The sequence below is a fragment of the Uloborus diversus genome, chromosome 1, assembly GCF_026930045.1.
Source record: "Uloborus diversus isolate 005 chromosome 1, Udiv.v.3.1, whole genome shotgun sequence".
Lineage (NCBI taxonomy): Eukaryota > Metazoa > Arthropoda > Arachnida > Araneae > Uloboridae > Uloborus > Uloborus diversus.
Window position 1 is genome coordinate 176492244 of NC_072731.1, and position 15959 is coordinate 176508202.

Genomic DNA, 15959 nt, shown 5'->3' on the forward strand with positions numbered 1-15959 from the left:
CATCAATTATCCCAGCTGAAAGGGGAAATTGTTTCAGCTGATTTCTCTTACAGCTGATCTCTGATGTTGAGGAGCAGATGAAAGCAACTTTCGCTAGATCATCCTGCCCAAAGCAATCGTCTGTTTCTGGACCTTCAGAGAATTCGCTGCTTCTGTTCTGTTCTATTCTTGATAGAACGATGCTTGATTACAGCCTAGAATCCCACTTATTAGAGTCCTATTCGGTTCAATTAACGTTCTTTTCCCCTCCTCGACATTGTTCTAGCAGAGTTCTTCTAGTTCTGTCGTACGAAAGGATAATTATCGATTAATCTATCATTCTTTTGATATATATCCAATTTTTTAGGTCGTATTAATTTGCCTTTCTAGTTTTTTTTTGCGAAATAAATTGTCACTCGTTAGCTTGTGCAGGTTGATTCTTATTTGGGCTATTCCACGAAAAGTTTGACTTGTTGCCCCGCATATGCAAGAATGCCTACCTAGGGGCAGTCATGGCGCGTACTGCGCCATTGAATTTTTTTTTGGGGGGGGGGGGGAGGGGGCATGTTTTGAGGAGTATTTTTGTCATTTTGGGGGGATGGGTGTCTTTGCAATTTTTCGGGGGGTGAGCCCTTGTTGTTAGGGTGGTGTACCCCTGGCATATGACTGCTCATATTTCATTAAACAATAATAATTTTAAAAGAAAATGAAAAAACAAAATGCTCAAGAAATGACTCATACGTTTGAGATTTCTTAAGCAACAAAGTTTTGTTCATTACCCCTTTTAAGTTATAATTATTTTTGACGTAATAATTTAAACGTTACTTACGTTAGTCTAGTTAACGTAAACAGTGACGTCGCTACGGGGGGGGGGGGGGCGGTGGCGGTCTGCTCCGGGTGTCGCCCATCTGGATGACACACAAAGTGGAATTGCAAGTTTTTGAAAAAGATGAAGCTAAAATACATTTTTAAGACTCCGAATTTGAAAATTTCCCAGGGGGAAAGCCCCCAGACCCCCTCATCCCCCCACATCATTGAGTGAGCAATGTACTCAGGATTAGGTTAACATTGTCAATTCTTAGATTTAGTATCGACTTTTTCATATTCCAAAAAACTGAACCACATTTTATTGCCCTGCGTTTGAGATTCGTTTAAAGTAATTAAGGGGCCATCAATTTCCTACACAACCTTAATTTTTTGACATCTCGACGGCAAGCACATTTGCGTCTAGGGCAAGTTATATAAAAAGCGTTCACAGTTTTTATTTGTCTTTTGCACATTAGCCCACTTAAAATTTCGTTATAACACAGTTGTAATTGTTTCTGAAAATTGTATGAATTTCATGTTTACATACGTAGAATATTAAAAACTTTTTTTTTTTGTGTGTGTGTGTGTGTGTTTGTAGAAAGGGGTGGGGGAGGTGACACCATAAATTGCCAACGCGTGTGGTCACCCATGCTAGGTACTCCACTGACGTAACGTTTATTTTAGTTAATGTATAGTATAGCAATAACCAAATATAACGTATGTTATATTTAGTTATTTTAGTTAACGTAACGTTTATGTAGCTAACGTAACGTATTAATTTAAATGTTACGTTAGAGTTAACGTAACGTTTAATAATTAAAACGGTACGTAAATTTAATGTCACGTAATATGAACTGTCACGTGCAGAACACTGTCCGTTTTTCTATAGTATGTGAGTAATCCGCGCTAAATGAAAATATAATTTCATTTAATAATTGAAACATTTTGAAAGTATCTCGAATACATCTCTTCATGTGAGCAAAATTTTTATTTCCATCAAGTGTCAGCCCAAGGTCGTTTAGAAAAATCATTTTCTAAGCGTGAAGACTTGAAACAACGCTTTCAACAACTAACGAACCTGGAGTGTTTAATGAGCTTCCGAGCTCGCGAGTGTTTTTCATGTTTGTGACTACTTGTCATTTTCCCTAGAGACTTAGAGTATGTTTGCTTCTTTTCTTCTGGTAATTCATTTATTCCTTTAGCAATCTCGATTATTTTCCCAAGTGCTGCTCTAGTGTTCTTAAGAGCACGATCATTGAAACTGTTCTTATTAATAAGACGAGAGTTTAGGAAACGTTGATTGATTCAAACATGCAGTTTCGTGACGGCGTTAGTTTCACAACTTAGATTTTATTTCTAATTAAAGGAACTTCCTTTATTTGAAATTTTCGAGAAATGTTTTAGCCATTTTCCTCACTTGAGAATTAGTCAGAAACGTATTTTCTGTATCGCGTCTGTAAATTCTGTTAAGTGTTGATTAGTTGAGTAATAACGAAAGTAACATAAGAAGCTGTCCAGAAATGATGTCACACTTTTTTTTCATCATTTTTTTACTCCCCTCCCCCCTTTCTTACAAAGTGTCACCTTTTGTCACATATCACTCTGTTTTTCATTAACATATTCGAATAAAACGTGCGTGATGTCACGCTTCTTGCTACCCCCCCCCCCCCCCCCCCCCCGCTACAAACTCACGATTTCACGACCCCTGAATCTCAAAGCGTGATATCATTTGTGGACAGCCCCTACAGGGAAAGAAATGTCGATGTCTTTCAGGCCATGAGTTTTCTCCGATGAATAACAACACGAGAAAAACGCAGAATGACAGTTCGAAGTAAATTAATCAATTTCTTCAATACCGTAATTTTTTTTTAATTTTGAAGTAAATACATAAGTATGCATTTTTGGATTTTTTTTTACAAACTTTTTTTTTTTTTTGAGCACTCGTTTATTACGAGCAAATTTCGCAGTTCCGTCACCTCTCGGTATAAGCGAGTTCGACTGTTTTTCCATTAATCTACTTATTAATCAATTTATTTTGTATTCAATGACATAATTTATATTGAATTCAATTTATATTAAATTCAATGACGTAAACATAACCATGTTTTTCTGCCTTTTTTCAGATCTATCCGGATCCTGATGCAGAGGTTGCTATAATGGGCTCCATGGTGTACTGTATCCATTACAAAGAAGGGTTGTAAATGGGTCAGATGAACTCCGAAAACTTCAGGTATGTGTTATTGCGATATATTTCCCTCTTTTGTAGTGAGTTTTAGGCTGTGGGACAGTAGTTTCTGGACCATGGAAAAAATTAGATTCCCGTTTTTCAAAAATTAGCAGTTATTCGCGTTTTTTTTTTTTTTTTTTGAAACTTAAGAAAATTAAAAGAGTGAATTTCACCTACACACCTCAGTTCTTATGACTGAAGAAGAAAGTCTAAGAACTGAAGGGGGAAAAAATCTTAAATCGATAAATTATTTTCAATTAAAAAAAGAGCCGACTTCAAAAAAGCAAAGAGGAACTAAAAAAGTAAAAAATAATTGGTCATACTTACATACGATTTCCTACCCAAACGTACAAATCAAATTTATTTTACAATTCCAGTACAAAAATCAACTAAACTAAACACCCAATTATAAAATAAACACTGATTTTAATTACTATACGATGAATTATTTTAATACTTAACTGATTATATACAATCTCATAATTTTTAATAACCATTTGAAGTCGGGGCCTCCTATAAACTACTTCCTAACGTAACTGAGTAGATTTAGTTTTAAAGACTTTCGCATTTTTTTAAATTAGTGTTTAACTCAGGATTTGTTGGGTTGTCAGTTACGTTAAGTAGTAGTTTATAGGAGGCCCCGACATCGAATGATTATTAAAGATTAAGAGATCGTATATAATTAGTTAGGTATTAAAATAATTCATCTTATAGTAATTAAAATCAGTGTTTATTTTATAATTCGGTGTTTAGTTGATTTTTGTACTGGAATTGTAAAATAAATTTAAGACGTTTAGACGTTATTTAGACGTTTGGGTAGAAAATCGTATGTAAATATGACCAATTAGTTTTTACTTTTTAGTTAATCTTTGTTTTTTGAAGTCGGATCTTTTTTTATTTGAAAATAATTTATTTTTTGCTTTTTAGTTGTGTAAATATAAAATAAGTACGTACGGTAGAGTATGTGATACACATACGTACATCTGGAGTGAGAAAGCGTCGAGCACAGGAGTCTGAAAACATCTAAGATGAGCATAATAGAGAAAGAAATAGAGCACAGCGTCTTGGAGGCTTCCGAAGACTGTAAAGAAAGGCATTTTCAAATGCGCAATTACTTACAAAGAAAATTGTCTTCGTCATCAGTTTGACTTTATCAGAGTATGCTTTCCGAAAAAAAATAAACTAACTGTGGATCCTAAACTGAAAGAGCGCAATTTTATAACTGAATTGCGAGTTTTCATTTTTAATCTTTTAAAAGAAAAAATCAGGTTAATCAGGTTGAGATTCAGAGAGAAATCTCAAAAAGCAATGAATGCGTCTTGGTGATGGAAGCGAAATCCTATGAATGCAGAATCAATCCTGAAGAAAAAGTTAAACTTAAAAATGTAGAAAAAATGAGTGAGAAGTTAATTTTAATGGCACATTTTCGACGGCTCAGTAACTTCTGACGTATTTAATCTAGAAACAAATTTTTGACGGTCAACGATTTGACATAGATACATGGAATAGTATCAAGAGAAATAAAACAGTATGCGTGTCAACAAAAAGAGAGTGAGTGAAAAACCGCACGGGAGATTTAGTGCAAAAAAAAATGAGAAAAGATTTTGAATTCAGCCAGCTTTAGTTTTGATGGTTATTTTTTAATGTTAAAATGAACCTTACACTCAAGTCTCTACTGTAAAAAATAATAAAATGATAATGCTTTCCCAAAATGGTCTTAATCTATTCATTTTATCATTTTCGTTTCTATTACATCATACAAAACAAATATTAATTCTATGCTTTTGATTTTATGTTGTATCTATTCCAACAGTTTTGTGTTTAAAAAGTTGTTTTTCGCAAACTTACTTTCCTTAAAATAAGTGAGAATTTCAGAAATAAATAAGTGTAATTTAATAAAAAACAATTAAATACTTTTTTAAGTCAAATAAATAAATAAATAAATAAAATAAAAAATAAAAAAGGAGGGGGGGGGGAACTGAAAATAACATATTCATTACCAAGAACAGGATTTTGACCGGTAAACACATTATCTATTTCTTTCTTCTTCTTTATTTTTTTTCATTTTCTACTTTTTTTGACTCTTTTTTTTAAGTTTTTCTTTTATAGGACTTAAAAAAAAGGTCTAAAGGAAGTAAAAGGTTTAAAGGAAATCCTTTTTTATCTGTATAGGGATTATTCATAATTTTAAATTTAGGTCGTATTTTATTTTATTTATTTCTTGATATTTTGAACATTTTTAGATGTTTCTTTTCTCATTTTACAGTTTTTTTAAATTTATTTATTTATTTATTATTATTATTTTTTTTTAATCGGGAATTTTGAGGTTGATTTTTTTTTTCCAATGCTGCTTGTAAAAAAAACAGCTTTAATAATATCAAGCAAAGTTCAGGCATTTTAATAAGGAAAAGCAAAATTTGGAATGGAATAAGAAGTAATTCGTTTAGAAAACTTGTTATTTTAAATGTGCGCCAATAATAGATGTTAATGTTGTATGGTATATTTCAGGATAAAAGAAGTTTATTTTGTATAATAGGTTTTCTTCCGATTTTAAGAAATTAAAAAAAAATTGATAATACAACGCAATTCTGATGTTTTCAAAGATTGAAACTAGGAATTTAGAAATCCTTGGTTACTTGTTCATTAACATTCATATTTTTATGAATTACATTTTAATTTAAACTATTACCTCTTTTAATTAAAGTGATTATATATGAGTACAAATTTGTACATTATGTTTTTTATACAAGTTAGGATTTAAATTTAAAAACAAATTTTAAAAAAGAGTTATGTAAAACATGTTTTTTCTTTTAAATTTATATGGCCTTAATACATAATCTTTTGTCATTTTCGTTAATTTTTAGAGGTTTTTTATTTTTGCATTTTTAAGGGCATTTTTTGAGAGTTTTTAGGTTATCAACATCTTAGCTCTGTTCATTACATTTTATTTAAAAAATCGCGCATGTTCTATAATGAACAAAAAACATTATTTTTTTCTTCTTTCCTCACTCAGGGTCATCTTAATATGTGTAAGTTCGATGCCATTCCATGTACCAACCATTGTGGCGCAATGATTCCCAGGTTACTTATGGAAGACCATCTCCTGTACACTTGCCCTAAAAGAAGGACACGATGTGAATACTGCGCGCGGGATTTCACCGGTGAAACACTCGAGGTAAGCTTTTTGTTTTTACTAGATTCATCTTTCAGTTGTTTAAATTCCTGCGAACGAGATAAATTAGTATGAATTATTTTGGTTAGGATTTAGAAGATAGTCATTAGGGATCAGTGTCGGATACAGTCTAGCATTCGGGGAGGGGGAGGCATGCTCAAAATGTAGTTTTGGGTGCCAAAAATTCCTGGGACTGTTTGAGTGTCAATAAAAAAGCCCAAATCGACCAGAAATAAGGGGCCAAGTAGGGCATAAACTTAAATAGTTGATTTCAGAATCAATGAAAGGAAATATTACTTCAACTTAGCAGTAAGTTCCCGCCCCTAAGCCAGGGCTAAGTCAGAACTGCATGCAATATACCACACAGCCCGGTTATGACATCCAGAGACTGCAGTTTCGTTCTTATTAGAACTCATGGACACATCAGTTTGATGATGAGGCATCAGATAACAAGGGCAAAACTTCAGTCTCTGAACATGATAACCGGGCTGTCTGGTATAGTACATTATTTCATTTATTTACTTAAACAAATAATTAATAAACTAAAAAGGTTACGGCAAACATTTTCATTTTATTCATAAAGCATTTGAATACAACGTGTAATAATATATTTGCATGATATTCTACATCCATACATTTTCTATGCAATTAATACAATTCATATTGAATTTATTGGTAAGCATCTTATTCCGTTCCCCATAACGCGTAACAATCCATCACGACGTACTCTTTCATAAGTGTTATCAAATTCCAAAATTATAAATGTTCCGAACTCAATTTTATGAAATATTTTATTATTAAGAGGCAAATGCTCTATTTTTTGAACTTATTATCGTAAAGAAGTTTAAGCAGAGCTAGCATCTTGCTGAATTTTATATTTTAAGTCGTAATATTTCTTCCGATATTTCGATTCCTTTTGTCTTTCAATAATTAATTACTAATTTATTTCCCAAATCTTTTTCCCGTTAGAATCATATCTTTCAAATCGCCACAAATACCACGCTCAAAGTTAGCTACATCCTGCCATAATAAATCGTATTGGGAGAAAAAAAAATCCGGGACAGGAGGGAAAAAATCTCCAGGAAATACTCATTTCTCATCTAAAATGATGATTCCTTACCGAATAAGAAATTCACAGCAGGAAAAGGCGTTTCGTTTGGAATAGATTTCGGATTTCTTGGTCATGGACAAAGATAAAGAATCCGGATTTCCCAAAATGATGACGCTCTGCTATTGATATGTTCCCAAAATCTCGGTAAGGTATTCCGCTTACAAGATTTTTTTTTTTTTTTTTTTGAGAAATGTAGTTTTTCCTGTTTGGGGGGAGAAATGTTCTTACCTAAATGACATGCATGCGTTTGAGTCGGAATTTATGCAATCTACGCGATTTTTCTGCTGTAGTCACTGGTATCGTTTATGTATGTTTATAAGATGAATGTTTGCGATTTGCGCATTTCATGCCGATTGAATTCTTCTAAGGGACTGTCCATAAATGATGTATTTTTTTACTACATATTTGGCCCCCTTTCCCCTGTGTCACAAAGTGTCACTTTTCCAACCCCCCCCCCCTCCCCTCCCATTTTCACATGTGACTATATTTTACAAACATATTGCTACAAAAACGTTTTTCATTTCAACCGAAATGTGTGATGTCACACTTTCTGTTACCTGCTTCCTCACCTATGTCACTAGCTGTCAAAATTTCACGACCCCCTCCCCCTCAAAGCAATCATTTGTGGACGATCCCTAAAAGGATAATATTGTGATGAAGTTCTTTTGAGGAATAGAAATTTTTCAAATGTCAATCAATCATCATGTGTCAAGAGGAAAATCTTTTCGATGAGTTCTACGCAGATACAAAATCAAATGTTCACTCAGAAAACTTGATCAGAAAAAATAGTGCCATTTTTACTTCCTTTTACAAAAAAGGAAGTATTGTATTCGTGAAAACAATTTCACTCAAAAATCGACCTTAATTTCCATTTTGCTCACCCCTGAATGAATGTTGAGTTTTTTTTTCGACTCGACCACACGTGGATAAGTGCCTAAGAACGTATCAACACCCGAAATATCCATTTTGACGATTCCCGAGTTAGTTACAACGAGTTTTCTCGTGACGTCTGTATGTATTTATGTGCGGATGTATGTCGCATAACTCAAGAACGGTATGGCCTAGAAAGTTGAAATTTGGTGCGTAGACTCCTAGTGGGGTCTAGTTGTGCACCTCCCCTTTTAGTTGCATTCGGGAGTTTCTAAGGGGGTCTTTTTCCCCTTTTTTGGGGGAAATCATTGTTAATTTCGATGTAAACTCAAGTGGTGTTACAATTTGACGAACACTTGGCAATATATGAAATACACCAGAGTGACTGCCGTCACTCCTATGCCGGGCTGATGAGTGCTAATAAGCACGAAACTGCAGTCCTCGGCTGGAATTGACTGAGCTGGCGGTGTATTTCATGTATTTCGCCTTAACCCTTGGCTATAGGGTGGTAACTTACTGAATATACTTGGCAATATATCACCAATCTTTTGGTCGCCAACTTGGCGACAAATTTGGCGGATTTTTTTTTTTTTTTTTTTTCAAATCTGGTTTCAATTTGGCCACTGTTGGTGATATTTAGAGAGTTAACTATTGAATCACATTAAAATTGCCAATAATGGAGAAATGACATTATATTGAAGTAAAAGAAAGTCATGTGAGGCGCAAATCAGCTCGTTTACTTTATACATGAACCTCACTGTAAGAAGAATAGCTTTCCCCAGTGAAAATGAGCAAGATTTGATTTTCCTTTGTCATATATGCAAAACAATGTGAACTTATTGTATGTTTTGCTTAGAAATAATGTTTCTTATTTTTACAAACAGTGGAGACACAAGTGAGAGAAAGACATTTGAGTACTTTAGACTTTCATTAAAAACATTCAAAATAAAATATAGAACTTTAACTTTTAGTTATCTTGTTAAAATCTATCCTGAAAAGTATTTCAGTCGCTAAAAATGTGTCATAAAACATTCGTAAATTATAACAGGGACAGGAAAATGAACTTTTCTGTGAGAATGACCCTTATATAAAATGCATTCATTAAATAATTAAAAACCTGAAAGAAAAAAAAAACTTTAGCTTTTTTTTTCCTTGTTATACATAGCATGTTGAGGTCCTCTCATTTTCTCATTTATGCTTTTGTTTCTAAATTCTTATTCCTTTCATTTCACAATTTATTAATTTTGAGCACCGATAATCATAAGCGCCTTTTATTAAGCGTATCAAATTTTAATTGTAATTACGTTATTTATTCCTTCTAAAAGATTTTAAAAACAATAAAATACGTTTCTCTTTTCTAATTAGCTTTATTATTCTTTTTATTATTTAAAGTTATTTTCATTTTATTTCAGTTTTAGCTTCGCGTTATTTTTCCGAGATCACTTAAGCTTGTAATATAACAAGAGTCAAAATTTTAATAATTAATTCGAAATGATATCATAGACTAAGAAAATAATTGTTCTTTATTTTAAAAATATAATCGAGACTTTCTTAAAGCGTAAACAATATATGAAATAGTTCTTCAAATTGCACTGCGCAAAAAATAATTGCAAAGTCATTGAATGTGCCATTACATTCCTGAAAAGCAATTTCAGCTAAATATATGCTTTGTCGAAATTTAAAAATCAATTTGGAATGATATCACTATTCAAGAAAATAATTATTTCCTATTTTAAAAATGTAATCGAGACTTAAAAAGTATAAATAATTTTTGAAATAGTACTTTAAATTGCATTGCACAACAAATAGTTGTAAAGTCATTGAATGTGCCACTGCATTCCTAAAAAGGAATTTCAACTAAATATGCATTTCGTGTGTGCAGAATCATGTGGGCAGTTGCCAGTTGGAACCCATCTACTGTGAAAACAAATGTGGTTCGAAACTTCAACGAAGACACCACAGCAACCACCGACTGCACGAGTGCACAAAGAGGCTGATTCCCTGCAGATACTGTCAGAAAGAATTCGTCTTCGATACGTTACAGGTAGACTTTTCTTGAGTTATTTATTTTTTGGAAAACTTTGCAACTTGTAACCGTCCTGTATAATAATTCTTTTTTGCGCATCTTTCTTAAAACTTCTTTTCTTGCGTGTTCCAAAAGCTTATTTCAAGTCTTATTTCGTTTCTATGTAACTTTCGCTTTCTGATGAATGAAAAAGTTTGCTGAGTTAAATTTGAACTTCAAACGTTCATTAGATTGTGATTTAAATCGTTAAAATTTACCTAACCCAATCCAAACTCATTAAAAAGAATTTCAAGCAATTTTTAAAAAGTCACTTTTTTAATATAGATGTAAATGGCCTTATGTGAATGAGGTTTTACAGTTGAAAATAAATTAAGATTTCTGTTTTACGGTTATTGATTTCAACTGTATATTGCTGGATATGGATGAATAATGACTTGGAAAACCAGGGTAATTTAGAATTGTCAAGGATATTCAGGATTTTCGAGTATTCAGACGCATCATCTCATTTTCATGGTTTTATTGTTGGATATTATTAAATAGCATCAACATTGTGAGTCAAATATAGATAACCCGATAATATTATTTCGATTTTTCTGTTAGTTCTTTCTTTAATCCCATTCCATGAGTTGAAATATGGAAAGATTATTTTGAAAAGCAATTCATTCCTAAAAATTTGGTTCAAACAAGTTTAATAGAGAATTAACTTGTAAAATACTTAATGTTAACTGCAATAAAAGTATTTATATTTTCGAGTTTGATGAAAATGCAGTTAGTGCAAGTTCATTGATTTAGCCCTTGTATTGAATACTGCTTGCGTTTCTTTCAGATTCACACAGCGAAATGTCCCCGTCTTCCTGTGTCATGCCCCAACAGGTGTGAAGTTCTGAAAATAGCCAAAGAAGACTTAGAGTCTCACCTCAACGAGCATTGCTCGGCCCTCACCCTCTCTTGTGCCTTCAAAGATGTAGGCTGCAAATTCAAAGTGAGTATCTTATAGGAAAATTCTTCGATGACAAGATTGCGTATCACACTACTTTATACTTTTTATTGATTAATAAAGCTAAAATGACTGTCAGCAGCAATTTAACTAAAGTTTGACCACGGAGAAATGGCTGTTGATCTTGAAGCAGAAACATCATTAGTAATAGGTAGAATCAGCCAGAGAACGTCGAGTAGGAGCGTTTAGTCGAGGCGCGTTCTCGCTGATCCTATCTATCACAAAACAGAAACAAACAACCTTTTACAAATGATGTTTCCACTGCAAGGTCATCCGCCATCTCTCCCTGGTCAAGTTTTACACAAAAAGGTCTAAAAATTTCGGTAGTAGAGGCAAACATTGAGCTACAATTAGTATGGTTTTAAGAAATATTCCAGCAAGATCATGATCCAGAGGGAAGTCATTGAAACTTACATTTTCATTTGAACACCCTCTACATAAAATTTAAAGCAACGTTTGATGGCACAAACTTTCTCCCTACATAACTTAGTCGCTAGGAACAAAGCTAACTTAGCAGTGTTATCAAGGTTGCGAAGAACCTGATTCCACCATTATCTGAGCTGCTAGGTTAGCCCTGCCCTTATATTCCGTAAATTACCACCCATTAGCCAGGGCTAAAGCAAAACCGGGCTGATGAGTGCTAATAAGCACGAAACTGCAGTCCTCGGCTGAAATGACTGAGCTGGCGGTGTATTTCACGTATTTCTGCCCTTATAGTTTATGATATATTCTGAATCTTTATTTTATACAGATCAATAAGTGTTAGAATCAACTTTTTCTGAATTATAAATTTTATGATTTTCTATGTTATCAACGACCTATTATGTTTCCCATGTTATGCATGGAAAATCTTAAGGGTATGCATTCTATTTTTAGGCTTTAAAACAGAGCTTTTCGGAATTTTCCTTTTAAAAAAACAAACAATGAACAAATTCACAATTCTAAAAATAGGCCTTTTTAAAAATTTGATCTGAAATCAGGTTTGGAAAGAAAACTCACATATCGCCGCTTAAAAGTAACTGTACATTTTATTGTTATTTCTGGGATTAGATCTCTTGCTGTTGCTCTGAGGCCACGATATGTAAAATCATCCATCTCACAATATCCGAGTTTTTCTTTGTTCGGGAAAAAAATTCAAGCTTGAGGATGTGTACTAGTTTGTTTCAGAAAAATATAATTGGCTTGCAGACAACTGAAAATATTCATCAATGTGTTTATAAAACACCCTTTTGAAATGATGTTTGTACTCTTTCAGGGCAGCCGTTCATCTATGGATACACACTTAGAGGATGCCAGCAAATCTCACCTAGTATTAGTCTGTGGTCTAGTCTCCAGGCAACAACATCAAATCACAGCTCTGCGTTCTGCGTTGCAAAGTCTAACTCTTAACACCTCTGGAACTTTGTTATGGAAAATCAATGACTATACCAGACGCGTGAGCGAGGCCAGAGATGGATATGAACTGTGCAGTACGCCCTTCTACACCAGCCAGCATGGCTACAAACTCATGGCCACTCTCTTCCTCAATGGGAACGGAGCTGGCGAAGGCACACACTTATCCATTTACATCAAAATATTGCCAGGGGAGTACGATGCCCTACTACCATGGCCTTTCAGCCATACTGTGACTTTCATTTTGTATGACCAAGTACCTGTTGGTGAAGCTGCGACCAATGTGATCGAAAGTTTTGTGCCCGACCCCACTTGGAAAAATTTTCAAAGACCGAGTAAAGAACCTGATGCGCTTGGTTTCGGATTCCCTCGGTTTGTGTCCCATGAAGCTCTGAAGAAAAGACATTACGTAAAAGACGATGTAATGTTCATCAAAGTTAAAGTGGATGCGAGTAAAATCATAGCAGTATAACGTGTTTCATATTTTATGTGGGGAAAAAAAATTTTTTTTTTCCTCTCCAAAGTTTAATTTTGACGTTTTCATTTTGAACTGTGCTGGATATTTTTGTTCAATGTTGCCTGTTAATGATTTGATTTGATATAAACGATCATTTCCATAACTTTTCCCACAAAATTTAATTTTTAGCTCTCTGGTCACAATTAAGAATTACCTTGTTGCAAACTATTTATTTGTTTTTAATATCTTATGTGGAAAAATTAATTTCACATATTTAATTGCTAAGTTTAAACTTGACTTTTGTATTTTGGTGTACGTGGATAATCATGTATCAACTTGTCAAATTTAGTTTTAAGCTTTGAACAAAATAATACTGTATTTCATAAGAAATATATTATTTCTCTGACACATTATGTACTACATTGCAGATTTCTAATTTTTACTAAATGGAATAGGTTTAAACATTTAAATGGTTAAAAGCTAAATAGTTCAAGCTATTTTATTTGGGATACTTTTAGTTTTATTTATTACCTAATATTGTTTTAAGTTAATTTCGTCGGTCCCCCCCCCCCTCCTCCAACCTTTAAAGACACTCAAAGTGTCAGTGTTGATCACTTTGATTTATTGTGATCGGAAAAAAAAAAAAATCAACAAACTCGTTTTTTGTTTTTCTATCTGAAGTTTATAAAACCATCACTTGGTGCATTAAAAAATAGTAAACAAATATAATAATATTCTTACTAAATATTAAGACCATTTTACTTTGAAATATAAAAATTATGTCAATGCTTTATTAAAAAGGTATGACTTAAATGCTTTTGCTATTCCACAACTCTTCAGAATACGCCAATCAAATATGGAACTATCAGTAAGTTCAAACAAATGATTGGAATGTTATGAAAATTGAAATCGCTCCTTGCCAATGGGTGAGATTTCTCTGCTGGACTTCATATAAAAAAAAGAAACATTTTCAGTGTGGACAAGTCAAGAATTCCGATATATCATTACGAGATTCAAATTCCATACTGAGACATTTTCCCCTGAAAACTTGGCAAAAATCTTCACCAATGCTAAATCCTCATTTTATTCAGGAATATGCATTAATGATAGAGGTTTTATGGAAGTCATTTCCAGAAATTTCTATTGTGATAGCATAACTTATTAAAAATATTGAATAGTTTGTTGATCATGATCATTACATTTGCTTTAAACTTTCCATTTTTATGTGTCTTGATACATTTATACCAATCGAGCTCACGAACGAAATATTCATGTTACTTTCCTTTGATATTCAAGTTTCCGAATTGCTTCTTACTGGTTCACTAACTTTCGTTCTCAACCGTTTGACTTATGTTTATTTTTGTATATAGTTGTATATAATGATTTTTTTTTTTTTAACATTTGTTAAATGCTTATGAGAATTAGCACATCACAACGTCTCGTTTTCTGTTTATATTACAATAACTCGTCTAAAGTTTTTTGTTGTTTTTGTGAAATGTATTCCCAGTTTTATTCATTGAATCGTTACACCTTAAACAACAATTCTACTTAACGTGTTTAAATGATGTCATTCAACAAGACACTCTGTTATTCAAACCATGGTTTATGTGATATATATATTAAAAGACTTGTCAGAACCAAAGAAATAGTTAATGAAATTTTAAAATTAGCTTTTTAAAAGCAGATTCATTTTTATTATTAATTTGTAAAAGTCGTTACTACTCTTAACCCTAAAGTGGCAGACAGTTTGACTGAGAACATCGTTAGTTCTACTTAAAAAAAGAACACTTCCTCCTCTCAGATCCAAATTTCAAAAAAAAAATCAGCACGTACATCTTTATTTTCTATCACATCTATTTTTTTTCGGCTGAACTTGTGTTTTCAAGGAGAAGATAGGTTTTGAGTCTAAGGAGAAGAGGGGTCTGCAGACTTAATCGGGAGAGAAATATCCTTAAGGGCAGGGTCCGATTCAGAAATTTCGGGACTACGGGCCCGCCAGATTTGTAGGTGTTCCCTTGAATGGTACAATTGTGAAATATACTGTAGAGTGGCAACGACATATATATATATATATATATATATATATATATATATATATATATATATATATATATATATATATATATATATATATATATATATATATATATATATATATATATATATATATATATCTTTTTGTTATTGCATATGCATTACAATAAACTGCAGTAGTGTAAACAAATGACATTTTACCTTCATTTCAGACAGTTGCCTTACATATGGCAACTATTTTACACTGGACACAACGTAAATGGGCAGTTCTCAAAAGGTGGGAGCAAACACAGACCTCAACTTTGAAGCTTCAACACCAAATAACTTTCATTTTAATTAACTCAAAAATTTTTGAGTTAAATTATAATACTGTATAGAGACAAGAATTGACATAAATTATAGAAAAAATGCTCTTTAAATGCCCTTAAAAAAAAATTTTCTTTGCTAAAATGCGCAATTTTGGACATACCAAAACGTTAACTGAGCAAATGTACCATTAAAGAAAAAATTTTTAAAATTATTTCCATACGTTTCAAAAAAAATTTAAAGGTATGAATCCTACACTGAATAATTTTTTGTTAATATTTTACACAAATAACAAAAGTAAAGACAGATTATTCACTTTGTAAACAATTTTAGAAAATAGTAAGTTTGAAATTTGATGCATGTCCAAAATTTACGATCTTTACAATGCTATTTTTTGAGAACTAAGTATATGATGTTTTCATTTTAAAGGTGTTTATCGAGCCTTGGAATCAATTTTTAGTTGTTTAAAAGTGTTTTCATAAGCTTTTATGCAGTCTCTTAGAAGAAAAATAATTTTTTTTAAACGTACATGTGAGATGTCCAAATGGCGTTACGATCTTGACGCCGATAATTCTGTCCAT

The 15959-nt window shown here is 32.6% G+C and overlaps 1 protein-coding gene across 1 annotated transcript in view; it reads left to right on the forward strand.

Annotated features, from left to right (window-relative positions):
- LOC129223247 (TNF receptor-associated factor 4-like) overlaps positions 1 to 13131 on the forward strand; it is a 45311-nt gene extending 32180 nt beyond the window's left edge. Inside the window, 6 exon segments of the mRNA XM_054857816.1 lie at positions 2910 to 2981; positions 2984 to 3016; positions 6027 to 6188; positions 10049 to 10210; positions 11019 to 11174; positions 12445 to 13131. Coding sequence (XP_054713791.1) covers positions 2910 to 2981; positions 2984 to 3016; positions 6027 to 6188; positions 10049 to 10210; positions 11019 to 11174; positions 12445 to 13053 — 1194 coding nt within the window. The 3' untranslated portion in view covers positions 13054 to 13131.
- Positions 13132 to 15959: the final 2828 nt, after the last annotated feature.